Source organism: Pinus tabuliformis, chromosome X, assembly GCF_031772625.1.
Source record: "Pinus tabuliformis cultivar Carrire ecotype Pingquan chromosome X, CPIR1, whole genome shotgun sequence".
Classification (NCBI taxonomy): domain Eukaryota; kingdom Viridiplantae; phylum Streptophyta; class Pinopsida; order Pinales; family Pinaceae; genus Pinus; species Pinus tabuliformis.
In genome coordinates this window covers 1,149,380,249-1,149,398,857 of record NC_142308.1, presented here as the reverse complement: position 1 = coordinate 1,149,398,857, position 18,609 = coordinate 1,149,380,249, and the positions used below count along the sequence as shown (strand labels likewise).

Below are 18,609 nucleotides of genomic sequence, written 5' to 3'. Positions count from 1 at the left end.
GAATCTCATAGCCAATGAAGTGACTGGAGAGGAAATCAAATGTTAGGCTAGATACTAAGATCACTAGGGTTTGATTTTAGGGTTTTCTAGATGAAGCTCATAGATCTATGAACTGGGCTAGGGTTTCAAAAGATCAATTGCAGAGATATAATGGGGCAAGGTAGGTATGCTCAGTGACAAAAGTAGGTCGTCATTGTGGTGTAAGGATGAAAAGTTAGTATCGGAATGAGCATGTAACCATGAATTCACCCACCAGAAGGAATAGAACACTAGCATGAAAATCTCATCAAAACAGAGCATATGACTTATGAATTTTGTTTAAACACCTATGAGATAATCACAAGAAAGCATAGATATGGTAGTGAGGAAAAATATATATTCAATTTAATGATAAACAAAGAAAAACACTGTGACAAAAGCATACCACAAGAATCCCAAGATAATAGCTGCAACTGCTTGTTGTATTACTGCAAAAAAGTACACTAGCTCCAAGCTATGATTATCAAGCATCAGGTTACATATAGACCAAAAACCACTTTCCCCCTCTCAGGGGTCGAATCCACCATCATAGGAACTGTTTACAAGAATATCTCCAACCATGCCTAAGACTAGGGAGGTTTGAAACCAACTCCCAATTTGGCCCAAAACTGATTCAGTTTGACTTTACAAGCATTAATACACATGAATCTACAATAATTTCACCTTAACAAGCATAATTACATTTAATTACATCATGTCAAAATCCTAGAAGACAAATTACATCATGGAAATTCGAGTTTGACTGAAAAACCCAAGAAAATGGCCTCCTGGCAAAAGCGTAGTGAATTTTCTTAGTAGCGCAGCGAATTTTCTCAGAAGCGCAGCGTGTGACTTGTGGAGCCTTTCAAGAGACTTTCCCTTATCTAAATGCTGATCTGAAAGATGTTGGAGAAAGCTTAGGATGTTTGCTGGTGCCTGAACCTTCAAGCCTGCAAAAACACTTCTCTAAGGCTTCCAAAAATTGATTTTCCCAAGACTTCTCCAGAAGCGCAGCGAGGGGCTGAAAAAAGAGGCAGAAACATGTTTTTTGACCCATTTTTTGACTTTTTCTTCAGTTTCAGAGGCTGACATGGCAAACCAAGTCCACATCTGCAATGTACTTGCCAAGATCTATCCAACCATGCAAAGAATCCATCATTTGGAGGTCCCTAGAAGAAGCGCAGCGTGAGCTCGCTGTGCTTCTGTGCACCATGACTGTCAAAAATGCAAAAAATACCCAAAATCACCAAAATTTGCCAAAATTTCTTCAAAATTGCTCCTTTTTCTCCCTGAATGATGAGTTAAACAATCAATGATGCATCATCAAGTAGGTCAAGGTTATCTCTCTTTTTAAGCTTCTTTAGGGTTTTCTTTAGCTTCCTCTTCATGCTCCTAACCCTAATTTTGCAAATCTGATTTCTAGTGAAGTAATGCCTTGCCATGTTTCTCTGAAGCTTTATGTCCCTGTTGGCCTTCTTGAGGAGCTTCTCCAAGTGCTCATTAACCCTGCCAAGCCACAACTCTTTTTCTCAATCTCAGCTGCAATGGTGTCTTCAAAGTCTTGCTGACCTAGTGGAGGAGATGGCTCACTCCCTAGTGCTTCCTTTCTTTTCATTCCTTTGGTCTTTGGCCTCCTTGGCTTGATCTGAGGCTCCTTATCTTCAAGCTGCTCAACATCTATCACTCTCTTACCTTTATCATCATCTACCACCAAATCAACCCTAGGTTTAGAAAGCAAAAACTGATTTACCTTAAGTTGCCTGTTCTCCTGCTGTAAGAATGCAATCATGAATTTTGCTTTTGCCAAGTCATCCTTAAGCTCTCTGATTTCTGCCTCTTTCTCTTGGATGATTTGTTCAGGTGACTTGTCTTTCTCATGCCTTTCTAGGTCTGCCATGTGAGTATCAAAATGTACCTGTTATTTTTTATGCAAAGGTGCATCATGATGATGTCCTAATGCTTCTTGTTCAACTGTAGGAGGCTGGACTCTTTCTACACTGTTAGGAGCAAACACAAGCCTCTTACCTCTGCTATATGTTTTTGTCACTGGTTTGCTTGTAGAGCCAACTTCTTGAGGTCTTGATGATCTTTCCAATGGTGAACTTTGACTGCTAGGTTGACTAGTAGAAGGCAAAAGAGAAGCTGACTGCATGAATGCCTCCCAAGATAAGTTGACCTGTGACAACTGATGCAAAACAATAATTTGACCAAGCCATGATGAAACAGGTTTGCTTGGTGATCTCTCCCTTTGCTTTGTACTTTCTCTGTTCTCTTGACAAGGCTTCTATACAGGTAGCGAGGTAGATTGAGAGTTTATTGCTGTGAAATGCATCAACAGCCTAATGTGGTATTGGTACAATCTAGAAAACCTCCCTTCACATGTAAAGTACTTAATAATCATCTTCATCAATGGAGCATACCTGTCAAGCGTCTGACAGGAAAGATGTGTGATGGAGCATTTTTGTATTATGGCTTTAGGAAAACTTTGTAATTCTCAATGTCCAAATCCATCTCTCTAAACCAGATCTCTCCTTGGTTAGGGATACTTGTGGCTCAAGCTATTATGACTTCTACTGAAATAGTGAACTCAACCCCTGCTATGTTGACCTTATCCCTCCCGAAGTTGGTGGCAAAAAGGCTTGTCAATCTGGCATGGAAACCTGCTTGCTGAAACTGCTGGATTTAGTTCTTCAAGGTATGGGTCATGGCTTTTCAAACCAGGTGGGTAAGCAAGCTTCCCTCAGACCAAGGATCCGTAAGGCTGCCCCTTCCTTAGTTGTATTAATTAATTAGTTAGTTTTAAATTTTAATTATTGGGTGTTTAAGCAGAGGTTCGGCTAGTTGTGGTTATCTCCACGCTGGCGTGGCAGTCACAATTATCATTACAATAAGCAGGGGTAGAACAGGGGGATGTTACATGAAAGGCCCATGTGCATTCACCATTGGGTGTTTAGTCTGCCTGGACATTCTGCATTCACTGCATATGGGTGATTTAAATTGTTGAAAGTTGAAACAACTTCCTTGCTTCCTCATGTTCCATCAAACCTCTGTGGCATAAGAGTTCACCATCCAGTGCATCATTTGATAAGATGTGGGGTTGACTTGGCACTCCCCAGCATTGAATTGCTTGGCAATCAGCTGATGCACTCCACTATTCCTTAATTTTTCACCTGTTATACCTACAGTCTATGTGCACCATTAATGCGATGAAAAACCACTGAGCAAGAAGACCAAAACGAAGTGGTATATGACATATATTTCATGTCTCTTCATTTACAAACAAAGCTATTCTCATTCCTATACTAAAAACAATTCGATTGCTGTTCCTCAATTATGTTTGAATATTCATATTAATGCTGGGGCAATGTGACAGTTTGGATAGTATTTCTTGTCTGTACATGCTGGAGTGATCTAATTCCTAGCATGAAGCATTGTGACAAGATGCTGGATTATCTTGAATTCATATTCCAATACTGGGTATCGATGATAAGATGAAGCCTCCCATGCTTGTTAATGCGGGAAAGCATTGTAGCGATTTAATTGCTGGTTTTAATTTGAATAAATAGATATCGATGTATCAATGCTGAGGTACACTGATATGGAGGGGAGCATTTATTTTCTGTATTGATGCTGGAGTAATACATACATATATCTTTGCTGTTGGAGTATCGTGAAATGTCTTGCTGGATTAAATGGTAGACATAAGCAGCTTGATTAATTGGCAATTGAATGGCGATGGGAAATATATCTACATATATATATATATATATATATATATATATGCACAAACAGAAATGGATTCTATGCCATTCAGTAGATAGTCGAGATCAAAGCATAGTTGGTGATTGACCATAGCATAACCAAAGGCCACAGTATGTGAAAATTCGGAAACCCAAACCCTGTTGCAGCAACTGGAAATTATTCACCTAATTGTTATTTTTAATTAACAATTTATTTACTGTTTCCTACAACAAATACTGAATAACTCACACTGCATCCTAGACAAATAAAACTGCAGAAGAATAAACGCTGGAAGAAATACTAGCTCACATACATAAAATGACAGTTATTTTTGGACCAATGTCCCCAAAAAAACCCAACTTGGGAAAACCTGTGCAACAATGAAATCGGAGTACATCTATGGATGCCCAATTGACAATCCAAACAACAAGAAAATCTAAGCAAAATACTAAAGGGAATTACCCTTCTCCCACAAGCAATCTTTGGCTTGGCTTTCCCTATCAAAACTCGGCCTCTTGGAGCTCTATGTTAGCCTTTGCGCTGCTGGCTGGACGACTTGCTTCGGACTGGGCTCTGATGAAGTTGTTTTGCCTCTGGATGCTGAGAAAATCATCTCTCCGACCCTCAGGGACTCCTTCTCAGACTCTGGAACTGAGAACAATTTTTCTTCTCTCCAAATCGAACTGCCTGACTGAAGCAACTGCGCTGCCCCTTAGCGTTGCCTCTCTGGGATAATTCGGCTCACTTGCTGTTGCCTCTCTAGATCTCGAAAATCTTTCCTCCGGATTAGTGTCTCTGCCCTTCACTCACTACTTCGATCTCACTAGCTCTCTCTGGCAACTAACTGCTACTACTTTGGAAATCGATCTGCTCAAGAAATTGAACTTCTCAAGTGCTTTCTCCAAGCTCCATCAACTTCTTCTTATAATCCTCTGTTGAGACTTCAACGACCAAGATTAGATCTTAATCAATGGCTAGGATTAACTTGAAGTCGATACGTGTGAGTTTCTAGAACATTCACACCATAACTTAATTAATTCTAATTAATCAGTCATATTCCCTAAGTTTAGACTTAGGAAATATTTCAAAACTGACTAATAATCTAATTAAGTCATTTCTAGGTGGAATTTCCAGAAACAATTTCTGGGTTTTTGAGATCTCATGCATTTTAGTCTCTCCACAAAATTTCATGGCTAGAACACATCCGATGCTAGAAAAACTAACACTTCCTCTTAGCAAGGAATGTGTTCTAGAGTTGCTGCCCCCTGCAGTAATACCATGTCTTTGCATCATCTCCTGTCATGCTGCTAATGTCTGGCTGCTGCTACCCACCAACTACTGCACAACTCTAATATGTGCTACATCTGTGCTGCTGCTGACCCTGTTGAATTGCTGCCAACACTGCATCTGCACTACAACTCCCTCTCCATCTGTTGCTGCTGCAACTGGAACATCTGCAACTGAAAAACATCTTAACTACTGAAGCAACTATAATCAGTATGATGCATTTGTCTCCCGATTCTCTGACTGCTGCTAGTATATGCACTGTCACTGAGGCATCTGCGCTATTGTTGACTCTACATTGTGCCACCTGCACTGCTGCCAACTCTGCACTGCGCTCTCCAACATCTGACTGCAACTAGACTTTGCATCCATCACTCTGGCATCTGACTGCATCAACTACCACTGATTCATCCTACTACTGATACATTGTGGGCTCCCATAGCAAGGTACTGATTCAAGAGGTGGACCTCCTCAAGAATCCTGCCTATATGTAGCACTCTGGGGCTACAACACCAGGTCACCCCACTTCACTTCTGGGGGTAGTATATCAGCAAACATGGCGAAGTCTTCCTCTAGCTTGCAGAACAACCTATCGATCTCTACTGATGCTACCTACTAGTCCTGCTTCTCCTCTTCCTTAGAGGACATTGGGTGCTATAGTGACCAAGCTCACCACATCTGAAGCATTTGACCTTCGACAAGTCCTTCTTCTTTTGCTGCTCCTCCTGTCCCTGGCTAGGACCCTTTAGGCTTTGATGCGAGGGCCACATGCTCCTCTTCCTTCACCTGCTTCGATCCACTACTATTGCCACCAATGGAGCTCTTTATGAGGTCTCTTTTCAACTCCTGTTGCTGCAAATTGGCCCACATCTTGTCCCACCTTGGCAAGGTGTCTCTGCCTAAGATACTTTGGACAAATATGTGCCACTCTGAGACATTGTTGAGTGCCAATTACACTAGCTCTGTGGGTTGAGGCACTGCCCCAACAACTGCAAGCTGATCTTAGACCTCCTGAATGCTGGTGAGGAAGGAGTCTATGCCTTCCCCTTTCTGCATCCAGATGAGCCTCAACTTCTCTTTTAAGTACATCTTTCGCTGCTCGGAAGTTCCTCGGTAACGTGGAAAGTGTATTCCACATCTCTTTGGCTGTTCCCTTGGCCGCTATGTGTGATACAAGATGATCTCGGACGCCATCTAGAATCAATCTCTTTGCCCTCGCCATCTCCTTTTTGTACTCCTTCAACTGATCTGCATCCTGGGGTACTGCTACCACTTCATCAATATATGGCTTCAGGCCATATTCATCCAGAAGGAAGAACATCCTTGCCTTCCAGATGACATAGTTGGAGGCCCCATCCAACCTGTCTTGATCACGAAGTCCAGCAGTGGCCATCTCAAACAATGTCGAAAATCTCCTCTTCCCTTTTGCTCATCTATTCACACTCCCTTCTGGAATGAGAACCTCTGCTCACAACCATTATTGATTTGCAAGGAAAATCAAACTTCTTGAGACTAGAAGTTCCTTGAGGCAAATTTTCCCCCAGCGTGTGTTCTTCTTCCACGCGATGCTAGCTTTGATTTAGTAAACTGCTGCAAAACAACTGCATCTAGCTAGAGATCTGCTTTGCGAAAATATTGACTGCACCCTCTTCCCGTGGAATCCCTTGATCAGGAGAGATCGAATTTTTTTGTCTCACTCAGAAAAATCGAATCTCAAGAAATTTGGCCTCTTGGCAAAGTGACTGTGCTACTCTTTGGGGTTTCGATCTGCTGCCCACACTGAACAACGAAACTCCTTTCTTCGCTACTGAGCTCTTTGGTTAATCATCTATGTTTTGATACCATGTGAAAATTCAAAAACCCGAATCCTATTGCAGCAACTGGAAATTATTCACCTAATTGGTATTTTTAATTAACAATTTATTAATTGTTTCCTACAACAAACACTTAATAACTCACACTGCAACCTACACAAATAAAAATGCGGAAGAATAAACGCTAGAAGAAATACTAGCACACACACATAAAATGACACAATTATTTTTGGACCAATGTCCCTGGAAAGACCCAACTTGGGAAAACTGGTGCAACAATGAAATCTGAGTACATCTATGGATGCCCAACTGGCAATCCAAACAACAAGAAAATCTAAGCAAAATGTTGAAGGGAATTACCCTTCTCCCACAAGCAATCTCTGGCTTGGTTTTCCTTATCAAAACTCGGTGTCCTGAAGCTCTACATCAACGTCTGCGCTGCTCTGTGTAGCTGGCTGGACGACTTGCTTCGGACTAGGCTCCGATGAAGTTGTTCTGCCTCTGGATGTTGAGAAAATCGTCTCTTTGGTCCTTTGGGACTCCTTCCCGGCCTCTAGAACTGAGAACGATTTTTCTTCTCTCCAAATCGAACTCCCTGACTGAGGCAACTGTGCTGCCCCTCAGTGTTGCCTCTTTGGGATAATTCGTCTCACTTGCTGCTGCTTCCTCGATTCTGAAAAAACTTTCCTATGGATCACTATCTCTGCCCCTCTCTCACTGCTTCGATCTCACTGGCTCTTTCTCCGACAACTGGCTGCTGCTACTCTAGAAATCATTCTTCTCATGAAATCAAACTTTTCAAGTGCTTTCTCCAAGCCCCATCGACTTCTTATTGTAATCCTTTGTTGAGACTTCAGTGACCAAGATTAGATCTTAATCGATGACTAGGATTAACTTGAAGTCTATTTGTGTGAGTTTCTAGAACATTCACACCATAACTTAATTAATTATGATTAATTAGTCATATTCCCTAAGTTTAGGCTTAGGAAATATTTAAAAACTGACTAATAATATAATTAAGTCATTTCTAGGCGGAATTTCGAGGAACGATTTCTGGGTTTTTGAGATCTCATGCATTCTAGCCTCAACACAAAATTTCAAGGCTAGAACACATTCGATGCTACAAAAACTAACACAATATAGTTAAATGTAATATGGTTTTCGTTTAAGATCACAGGGATCCACCACTCCATACATATCAAATATTATAGAGAGCACTCTACCTGGAGGGACATTGGTCTTGGTATATTTTTTTTTTTAGGTTTACACTGCCTGGGGAAAACCCTAGTACTTCTCATATTGAGGATGGTACTTTGGTGCGAACTCTAGATTCTTCAGAGCACAAGGGCGGTCAATGACACGGCTTGATGCCATTACAACATTATAGTCATTATGTATTGTCCCCAAATTTTGGATTACTAGGCGAGGTGGTTAGGAGGGTTTTCCAAAGCTTGTGTCAGCCTGGTCATAGGAGCAGGATTACTCCATTGGTGGGCTCGGAGGGTTTTAGAGGAGTTTTATGGGTCCGACTGGGATCGCTTACCATATTTCATCATCAAGATCAATTCTGCACGGTTTGCTCTTGGTTTCGTTGCATTCCGACGATTTTTGTAAAATGGCATTAATAACAGGCATATTTTAATTATTTATGCTTAAGGTGTTGTTTCAGGCTGATTACTTGGAGAAACACCTTAGTGTAATAGCTCGTTGGAATCGGGGTGAAAAGATCTACAGGGCAGAATGATAAAAAGGGGCTTTGGGTGGCCAGTGTGACCACAAAGGCGAATTAAGCATTTTCCAGCATTAAAAGTGACTTTAATTAGTTTATAAAAGTGACTTTATTAAATAAAGAAAGGAAAAGTACTTTTAGATATTTAATTGGAGGGAAAAGCTAAGTGAGTTATAAAAAAACGAAAAGAAAAGAAAAAAGGGGAAGGTGAAGGTAAAAATACAACCCTAAACTCATTAAATAAGGAAAATGAGGAGACTCTCCTCATTCGTGCATTATGAGTTGGAGAAAGAGCTCTTGGAGAGAGTTTGAAGGAGAAGCTGAGGGTTTGGAACCCTAACTGCCATAGCAGACTTCAGTGTTGCAACGAGACACCCTAGTTTGGGATTTGTGAGTGAAATCACTCAGATTTCACCATAGAGCTTCAATGGAGAAGAAGATTTCCGGAAATATTGAGGTATTCTAGTGTTATCAGTTGATTTTATAAGCTTATTGGGTGCTTTCTATTTCATTTGGCAGGTTCAAAGTTCTCATGATAGTCTGAGCACATAAATCCAAATCTGGGCCTGTGAGGACGAATTCCACTATTAAACATAGGTCAAATTTATTAGTGGGTCGAAATTCAAAGCTGAATAAAGGTCGAGTTTCTCATTTATTGGGCTGACTTCTCTTCATTTATGTTGTCAGTCATGTTCCTTAATGGCTAGTGCGAAGTCCTTGTGAAAGGGACAATTTCCCTTGAGTTAAAATGCTGAACGTATGGCTTCTCTGTGGGCTGATAATTGGCATCATTCTTGTCGCTGAATTCTGTTAAATAAGGGCCAAGTTCCCCCATGTTCACAGCTAGTTAAACACACTCCACAAGGTACCACATTTGGAGAGTTTTGCTGTGATGATTTCTGTTTTAGAAGAGAGAAGGAACAAGTTTACTGCCTGCTGGTTGATTTACCCCTTGTGAGCTGAGTTTAGCAGAGTCAAGGGACATGTTTATTAAATTGCTGTAGCTGATACTGAGATTCTGATATACATTGAAGAGGTAGACAAAAATATGCCAGTAAATTACTCAAATCTGGTATCTCCAATGCTGAAGCGAACTGTGAGTTAATGGCATCATATACAGTGCATATATATATATCAGATTTTGTTTTTGTACTAGCTCTTCCCTTTATCTATCAAAATTGTTAAATGGCTGCTAGCATCTACAGCATCATTGTGTAAATTCTGAACATGTATTTCAGTGAAGAGTGAAGAAGTTTGTGGTTGGTACTCTTGTTATTAGTATTATTTATGCTTGCTGGGTCTAAAGTTGATATTAAATTAATATTCTGAAGTGCTTTCACAAGTATTTGTTCCAGCATATTATGTATTTACATGAGCCAACAGCAAGAAATGCACCTACAGCATTTGGTACACAAACTGTTTGTTAAAATGCTACAGTGAACCAAACCATACAAACTCAGGACTCTCTGTGGTTTTCTCTTAGTTATTCCGGTTGGGTATCTTACACATTAAGAGCTCCATATGTCATTTGTGGCAATTGAATCCAGGTGGCGCAGTTAACAATCATTCCTCCCAACCACCTGAGCTAGACCTGATTGACATTGGTCTTGGCATTATACATCAAATCTTGAAACTCGTAGTCCTGACTATTATTGCATTGTCAGTGGGTTGTTTCATTTGCAGATTACACTGGGAATAGAAGCCTTCTAATCAGATCTGAGTATGGATTGCAGAGAACAATTTTTATTTCCATAGAAAATGTGTGTTGGCGAGGCGTGTGGGCTTCAAGTCCCATGTTTATGTATCATGTTGGGAAAAGATTCAAAGAACATGAAGGAGAAGGAAGTGTAAGGGAAAGAAGGATGTACAATAAGTGTTGAGGCTTAATGCTTTTCTGAAAAGCTGATATTCACGAGGGCACCATATCTAGCTAGTGGCAGATCCAGTTGAAAGATGATTGTCAGTGATATTTTTTGGCGGCTTATAAGATATACTCTAGCTTTGAGGCACTAACCAATTGTGGTCTAATGTCATGCATTTTACGGATGATTTTAGAGCAAGGTTGCAAGAATTGGTAAAAGGAGCTTTAGCAGTGTTGACATCCATTAGTTTCTACTACTTTCTAGTGTTAATGCCTGGTTGTATGAACTTGTAAACTTTAGCAGTGAGGTTCATAATTATGAACAGTCATGTAGATGTTTGAAAACACACAGAGATATTGTTAAGGCTTATTCAGGAATTGTTCCATTCGAATTTTCACATAGTAGATTTACAAACGCTTATAGATATCTCTTATGAATTTTAATTTTGAAAATGAGTTTAAAAATAATGACTTACCAGATTCCATTTGGATATGTCTTGAATCTTCTATAGATATCTCTACTGCTCTGCTTTTATTCCCATCTGTATCCAAATAAAAAAATATTAAATCATTGTTTTATGGATGTGGCTGGGGGTAGGTATGGGTATGACAGTGGGTGTGGCGAGGGGGAATTTTTTTAAACTATGGGTGCAGTGGTGTGGCACTTTTCCTTTGTAAAGGACTAACACGTCAAGGGCATGGGTGTGGCAGGAAAAGGTGCGCCTGATACAGGGATGAAAAAACAAACCTGCACACCTCTGAATTAAATATTATAAAGTTTTAAGTACGTTCAAACTAAGCTCTATGTTGTTCTGCATGGTGCTTCTTCTCACTCATGTGAGCAGAAATCAGACCCTAGGTGGGCTGCTGCCCCAGGCTTGACATCTGTTTTCTGTGTTAGAGCTTGAACATTTTTAAGTCATTACAATTCTTATTTCTGCATCAAATTTTGCAAACAATTTCCCTTTTGATGTTTACTAAAGTTTATCCCACTAAGCAAATCTGTCTGTGTGGTTATATGCTTTGTGATTAGCAGGTTGGACATGCTGTGGCAAGGCATGCAGCAGAAGGAATGACAAGCAATTTGTGGTTTGCAATTCTACAAATCATTCTTCTGCAGTTCATTGGCATGCCTGATGTTGTTCATGCAATGTCAAATCTACTATTGAAACTTCCCTTTTCCAGAAGGTATGCATGCATTCTCAACTTCTGTAGTGGTTGGAGAAAAATATGATTTTTCTTCCTTCATGCTTATTCCTACAATTACAATTCTAAATCAAAGTCTTCAGTAAAACCTGTCAGGTTCAATTGAGTTCAAAATTTGAATTTATTGCTAAGCACTCGTAAAGGTCTATATTGAATTTTTGTGATGCTAAAAGACACATCTTGGTCTATTTCAAATCAGAGAGCATTGGTATTTTAGAGGGCATCCTTGATGTGTATTTGAGGTGCAACTACCGGAATCAGTTTCTTTGGCCTCTTAAAGTTTGTTCGAGTTGCTTGGCATTCTTTGCGTTATGAATAATAATTGTTTTCTGCTGCTGCTTTTACTTTTCATAGCTACTTATTTGGTTTTTTTCCACGGAAAAAAGCGTAATTTTATTAATATAACAAAATCACATTTTGTAGATGTATATTTGTATACATTCGACATATAGATCGCATTGATCTAGCTAATATTGGCAATATAGCTGTACATCATCATATGCATATTCAGTGTTGATTTGATATTTTATCATAAGCATATAAAATATATTCTAAGATAACCTTGGAAATTCCACCCGGAGACAATTTTATTAAAATAATTAATTATTTTTAATGGATGCCTAAGTCTAAACTTAGGAAATTAAAATAATCAAAGGGGATTAATTAAAATGGGGGTGAAACTTCTAGAAGAAGACAAGGATCAGTTCAAAATGATCTGGATTGATCAATGAGAGGATTATAGGAAGAGGTTTGATGGGCATTTGGAAGACACTTCGAGTGAGAGATCAGAGCTTGATTTTCTTAAGAGAGCAACACAGTGGTTGTCGGAGAGGTCATTGAGGAGATTTCTTGCAATGAGGGGCAGGGATAGTTTTCTGGAGGAAGAGTTACCTGATTCGGGGATACATTGCAGAGGAGGCAGAGAGATCTAGAAGAGCTAGCGCAAATCCTGAGAGGAGATTTAAAATTTGTTGGAGAGTCGAGTTCTAGAGCCAGAAACCGGGGTGTGAGACCAGAAGGGTAGAGAGTCGAAGTTCTAGAGGCAAATCGACCAACAAGAAGGGTGACATAGTGCCTAGTAGCTATGATGCTGAATTGCGTAGGCTGATGTAAAGGCCACACAGAGGCAGTGTGGGCCTTGCCATCCAGAGCCTGGATCAATATTGAATCTCCAGTGATAGTGTGAGGTATTTCTCATTAATTTATCTGCTAGTCAGATTCTCCGTATCGGATAGCCAATAAGGTATCCAAAGATTGTATTCATAAACTACTGCATCATAATACAAACCTTCAGCTGCTGCACCGGTTTTCCCGCATTGGGTTTTTCTGGGGATTTTTGTCCAAAAACAACGATTTAACTTGTGTGTGTGTTATTTCTTCTTGCTCAGTTCTTGTTTCCGCATATAATTTAATTAGTGAAGGCTGCAATCGTATTTACTTTGATATGTACAGTGTAACACAATAAATAACTTGCATGAATTAAACAAGTAGGAGAAGTAATATCAGTTTGCTGCAGTAGGAATTTGGGTCTTCAAATTTCACATGGTATCAGAGTGCAGGTGAAGCAAGAGAGTAGACCGGAAGAGCCCAACGTTGAAGAGAAGGAGGAAGATCGAAGAGCTGCTTAGGCAACAGATCGAATTCCCAGAGGGATTGCGCAGTCCAGGCTAGGAGGGCAAGATTCTCGAGGAAAATTCTCTCCCTGAGTGAGTTGATAGAGAGGTAAGATTTCCAGTTCGTGATTTGTTAGTGGCAGAGGGAGCAGCGTAACAACAGATTCAGCGCTGAGCAGTCTTCAGGTGGGACGCAGTTTTCTGCAGCAGTTGCTGGGGCAGAAAAACGTTAGAAGAAGGAAGAAGACACTTTTTGAGGGAATTCCTTTCTCAGTGAATTCTAAGCCAAGGAATTCTATTTCTCGTTTGCTGAGCAGCAGTAGCGAGGAGCAGATCTACTAACTCCAGCAAATAGTGCGTAGGCAAGCCTCGCAGTTGCGCAGAGGGGAGAGGGAGCAGTTCGACTTTTGTTGGCAGAGATGGCAGCTAATGGACTAAGAGATCAAGATAGACTGGATGGAGCACCCAACTATGTGATCTGGAAGGCTAGGATCTCTTGCCTTCTAGATGAGCATGATATCAAAACCTATGTTGATAGTGTGATAGCTGAACCTGCCGATGTAGATCCACTCAAGAAGTACATTCCACTCAAGAAGTACAAGGTTGAGATGGCGAAGGCCAAGCGGTTGATCCTCGACGGAGTGAGCGATTGTTGGAAATAATACTGAGAGGGGGGGGGTGAATCAGTATTATCAGATCAGATAAAACTTTTCAATTTCATACTCAGAAACATATACGCGACTTCAGTTAAGTGAACCCGCGTGTACACGCGACTGTGTCTAAAGCAACTAGCGTATATGCATAGATCTTATGATTCAGTTAATCTTATCTTCAGTAAATGCATCAGGATATTATTAAGCATATTAACAGTAAACAGATGCAGTATAACAGAATAGATCATCACACAAAAGCCACACACATGAACACCATGATATAAGGTGGAAACCCAATGTGGGTGAAAACCACCTGCTGCAATTTGTCTCTTTCTTTTTTAATGAGAAACTTCTTTTACAATGTACTGGTGCAGTCCTTTACCAGCACGCAGGCTACAACCTGCAGAGGGCTACAACCCTCTCTCGTTTTCCAACTACTTTTGGAAGGGAGCTACAACCCCCTCAGCTCTTGTACTAGCTGATCCATTTACTAGTACGTAGGTGCTGACCCTACAACCTTCAGGGACCACGTTTCATACATTTTCATACTGGATCCAAGAGTACAAAGCAAACATTACCGCAATACAATCATCAACTTATACTTGCATCATAATTCATTAAACAACCCAATACCGAATCACTGAAACCCTGTCATCAAGAACACAGAACCCAAACCAGAATCTAGAACTCTGCAACAACCACCAGAATCAGCAGCAACCTGAAATATTAACACTTATCATGCATACGCTACTTCACTGTACCAAAACCGCGTGTATACGCGCTTTCTCCAAAGGCAACCCGCGTGCAGATCTAGAAATGATTACTTCTGCCTTTGCTGTCAGATCCGACCCTTGCCAAGCGTCCCGAACAGATAACCAGCAATACCAGATCTTCTCACTGCGTCAGACACCCACAATCCATACTCCTTTGCCTAGTGATCTTCTCCTTATATAGCCTTAGGCCTTGTTCAATACCAAGAGCCAAAACCATAGAAACACAATACCATCAACCTCGAAACTAGGGATCAACACGTCCGTCGAGACATAATGGTCCGAAACCATAGGCACAACTTCCAAGGACTAACCGCCATGGACCAAAGGTACTTTTCCACATACACGCGCTTTTTCTGAAGCCAACCTGCGTGTACACGCGACTTGGTCTTAACAAACCTGCGTGTATGAACTTCCTTGGCAAGCTGTACTAGGATCTGTCTTCTGATTAAGTTGCCATCTCCTGTACCAACTTCTGAGCATCTGTACCAACCTCTGAGTGAGTTGCCATCAAGGACAACACTTGAATCATAATGCCAACAATCTCCCCCTTTGGACTTGATGGCAACCACCACACCAAGTCACTCTCCCCCTTTGACATCAAGGGCAAAGGGTGGACCAAGATATTCTCTTCTTTGGTATACCCTCTCCTGTCCATACTGCTGTCCATACTCCCCCTGAGTACATGCTGAAATCTCCAAATGTGCTCCCCCTTTGTGTATGCCAAAGTGTACCAATCTATCCATCCTGCTCTTGCTGAATTGTGCTGTTCATGCTCCCCTTGACTGTAGGCAAGATCTGCAAAAGATGTTCTTCAAGAAGAACAAAGACTTATACATCATAGAAGACCTTCCTATCACCAAAAGACTCAACATACATTCATCACCCAACCTAGTGGGGATATACCAATATTGACTCATCCACCTAACCATGTGAAGATACATGATAATACATGAACATTTCATCATTCATCCCAGGCATAGTGGGGAAACCAACATAGGCCGTTACATGACCTTGACATCATAAAAGAGATACATGACATAGTGATGAAATATCTAGACCAAGACTTATGAAAGCCACCAACAGCATCATGATCTGTACCATAAGCATCAGCCTGCAATACCATTCCTAAACAGTAAGATGTATCATTTAGCTTCATAGACTTTATCAACACCTTCTAACCATAATGCCAACAATGCATTATTTGAAGAATATTCTCCCCCTGAGTGTAAGCCAACCATGTCTGAACCATTTCCTGAGTCTGTTCTGCTCCCCCTGAGCCTGAGCCAACCATGACTGAACCTGGGTCTGTTCTGCTGCCCTTTCTCCATATACGCGACTTTGCAGCCTGTAACTCGCGTATATACGCGACTTGTCTTCATTATATAAGCGTATGCAGGATGGAATACTGAATTTCACTTTCAGATTCCCCTGTGTCTGTTATGTCAGCTGACTGAGTTATCCCACACCTTTCTGTCTCTGTCTTCTTCAATTCCTGCAACTGTGATGATGTATGGTCCTTTTGTCTTGAATTTTGAAATCTGCTCCTGCATTCCCTTGCTTTATGCCCATAGTTGTTGCATGTATAGCACCTTATATTTTTCATGTTCCTTCTATCACAATCAATTGCTTTGTGTCCATATGCATTGCAGGCAAAGCAATACCCTCTGAAGTACCTGGGATGCGATGATCTTTCTTGAACCATTCTACTTCTGCATCTGGCTGCAACATGTCCAAGATTATGACATACATAACATTCAACATTATTCAGCGGAGGAAATAATCGTCTATCACGTCCATAGTTAGGAGTAAAGGATCTTCCTTGAGGAATTTCTTTCCTTGGTTGTTCCTTGAGCATTTCAGATTTCTCATTAGAGTTTCTTGTCTCACCTTGTGAACTAGATTCACCTTCAACATATTCATGAAAACCAAGACCAGTCTTGATAGCAGGAGATCTTTGACTATTAAGAATATCATCCAAGACTTTAGAACTATCTTGAAATCGTAAAAGCTTATCCTTTTCTTCTAGTTTACCTTTCAAGATATTTACCTCAACTTGATGTTGTTCTTCCTTTTTCAGATACTTCTTCCTTAGGTCTTCTTCAACTTTTCTCCCTTCTTCCACTTGTCGCTTTAGTTTGATCACTTCATGTTCTTGATCTTCAAGATCTTCTTTTAGAGAGAGGATCTTTGATTCAAGTCTCTGAATAGTTGTGCTCTGATCTTTTGCTATATCCTGCAATTTCTCCCTTACCCTGGTTTCTGTCTCCAATAGTTCTTTTAGTTTGGCAACTTCTTCAGTTTCTGCATTCGTCTCTTCATGTGCCATGAGACTTTTAATATCCTCGCTATTATTGGATGAAGCATTCTTCTTCTTATGTGCCATGAGACTTCTAATATCCTCACTATCATTTAATGAACTTTTAATATGGGTATAATAGCTTCTACCATCTTCTTCATATATCTTTTCTTTGTTATGAGGACATCTAGCAGCATAGTGACCAACTCTACCACATAGAAAACATTTGAAAGGTAGCTTATCTTTGAACCGTCCAGATCCCCGTTCAAGATTCTTGACAAAATTTACCTCATCTTCTTCCTCTGACACTTCGAATGCGGCCTCTGGTGGTACCTCTTGTCGCATTTCAAAAGCAGTTAAGATCCCGTGAAGCTGTGACATGGTAATTTTCCGCACATTCTCCTTTTCTTCTATGGCAGATACTTTAGAATCAAATTTAGTAGACAGAGATCTCAAAACCTTTTGAACTAAGACAACTTCCTCAAATTCTTCACCCAGATCCCTCATACAATTCACAATCTCATCCATACGCAGGAAATAATTAGCTACGCTTTCATTACTTCGCATCTTAAGAGTTTCATATCGGATTCTGAGAGTTTGAAGCTTTGCTATTTTTACCTGATCATCTCCTTCGTAGCTTGTAACGATTTTGTCCCATATTTCCTTAGCTGATTTGAGATGCATGATCTTCATAAATTCTGATTGAGTCAAAGTACTCAATAGGACAGTAACTACTTTGGCATTGAGCTCATATTGCTTTTTCTCTGCTGGATCTGTAGGAGTTGCTGATGGGAATTTGTATCCTCCTTCTACGATTCCCCAAACTTCTGCTCCAAGCGACTGTAGATATGCAGTGGTTCTTATCTTCCAGTGAGTAAAATTGTTCCCGTCAAAGACTGGTGGCCTGATGTGTGCCTCTCTTTCTGGATTAGCCATTTGATGGATCTTTTCCTTCAAGCGATCAAGCTTTCTTTGAAGGACCTGCTCCGATACCAATTGTTGGAAATAATACTGAGAGGGGGGGGGGTGAATCAGTATTATCAGATCAGATAAAACTTTTCAATTTCATACTCAGAAACATATACGCGACTTCAGTTAAGTGAACCCGCGTGTACACGCGACTGTGTCTAAAGCAACTAGCGTATATGCAGAGATCTTATGATTCAGTTAATCTTATCTTCAGTAAATGCATCAGGATATTATTAAGCATATTAACAGTAAACAGATGCAGTATAACAGAATAGATCATCACACAAAAGCCACACACATGAACACCATGATATAAGGTGGAAACCCAATGTGGGTGAAAACCACCTGCTGCAATTTGTCTCTTTCTTCTTTAATGAGAAACTTCTTTTACAATGTACTGGTGCAGTCCTTTACCAGCACGCAGGCTACAACCTGCAGAGGGCTACAACCCTCTCTCGTTTTCCAACTACTTTTGGAAGGGAGCTACAACCCCCTCAGCTCTTGTACTAGCTGATCCATTTACTAGTACGTAGGTGCTGACCCTACAACCTTCAGGGACCACGTTTCATACATTTTCATACTGGATCCAAGAGTACAAAGCAAACATTACCGCAATACAATCATCAACTTATACTTGCATCATAATTCATTA

At 40.5% G+C, this 18,609-nt stretch overlaps 1 protein-coding gene across 2 annotated transcripts in view; it reads left to right on the top strand.

Moving 5' to 3' along the window:
* Positions 1 to 18,609, top strand: part of LOC149143966 (Peptidase family M48 family protein) — a 147,087-nt gene that overhangs the window by 60,935 nt on the left and 67,543 nt on the right. For both annotated transcript variants that reach the window (XM_089446531.1, XM_089446532.1), the window contains one exon: positions 11,484 to 11,635. In XM_089446531.1, coding sequence (XP_089302657.1) covers positions 11,484 to 11,635 — 152 coding nt within the window. The remainder of the gene's footprint in view (positions 1 to 11,483; positions 11,636 to 18,609) is intronic.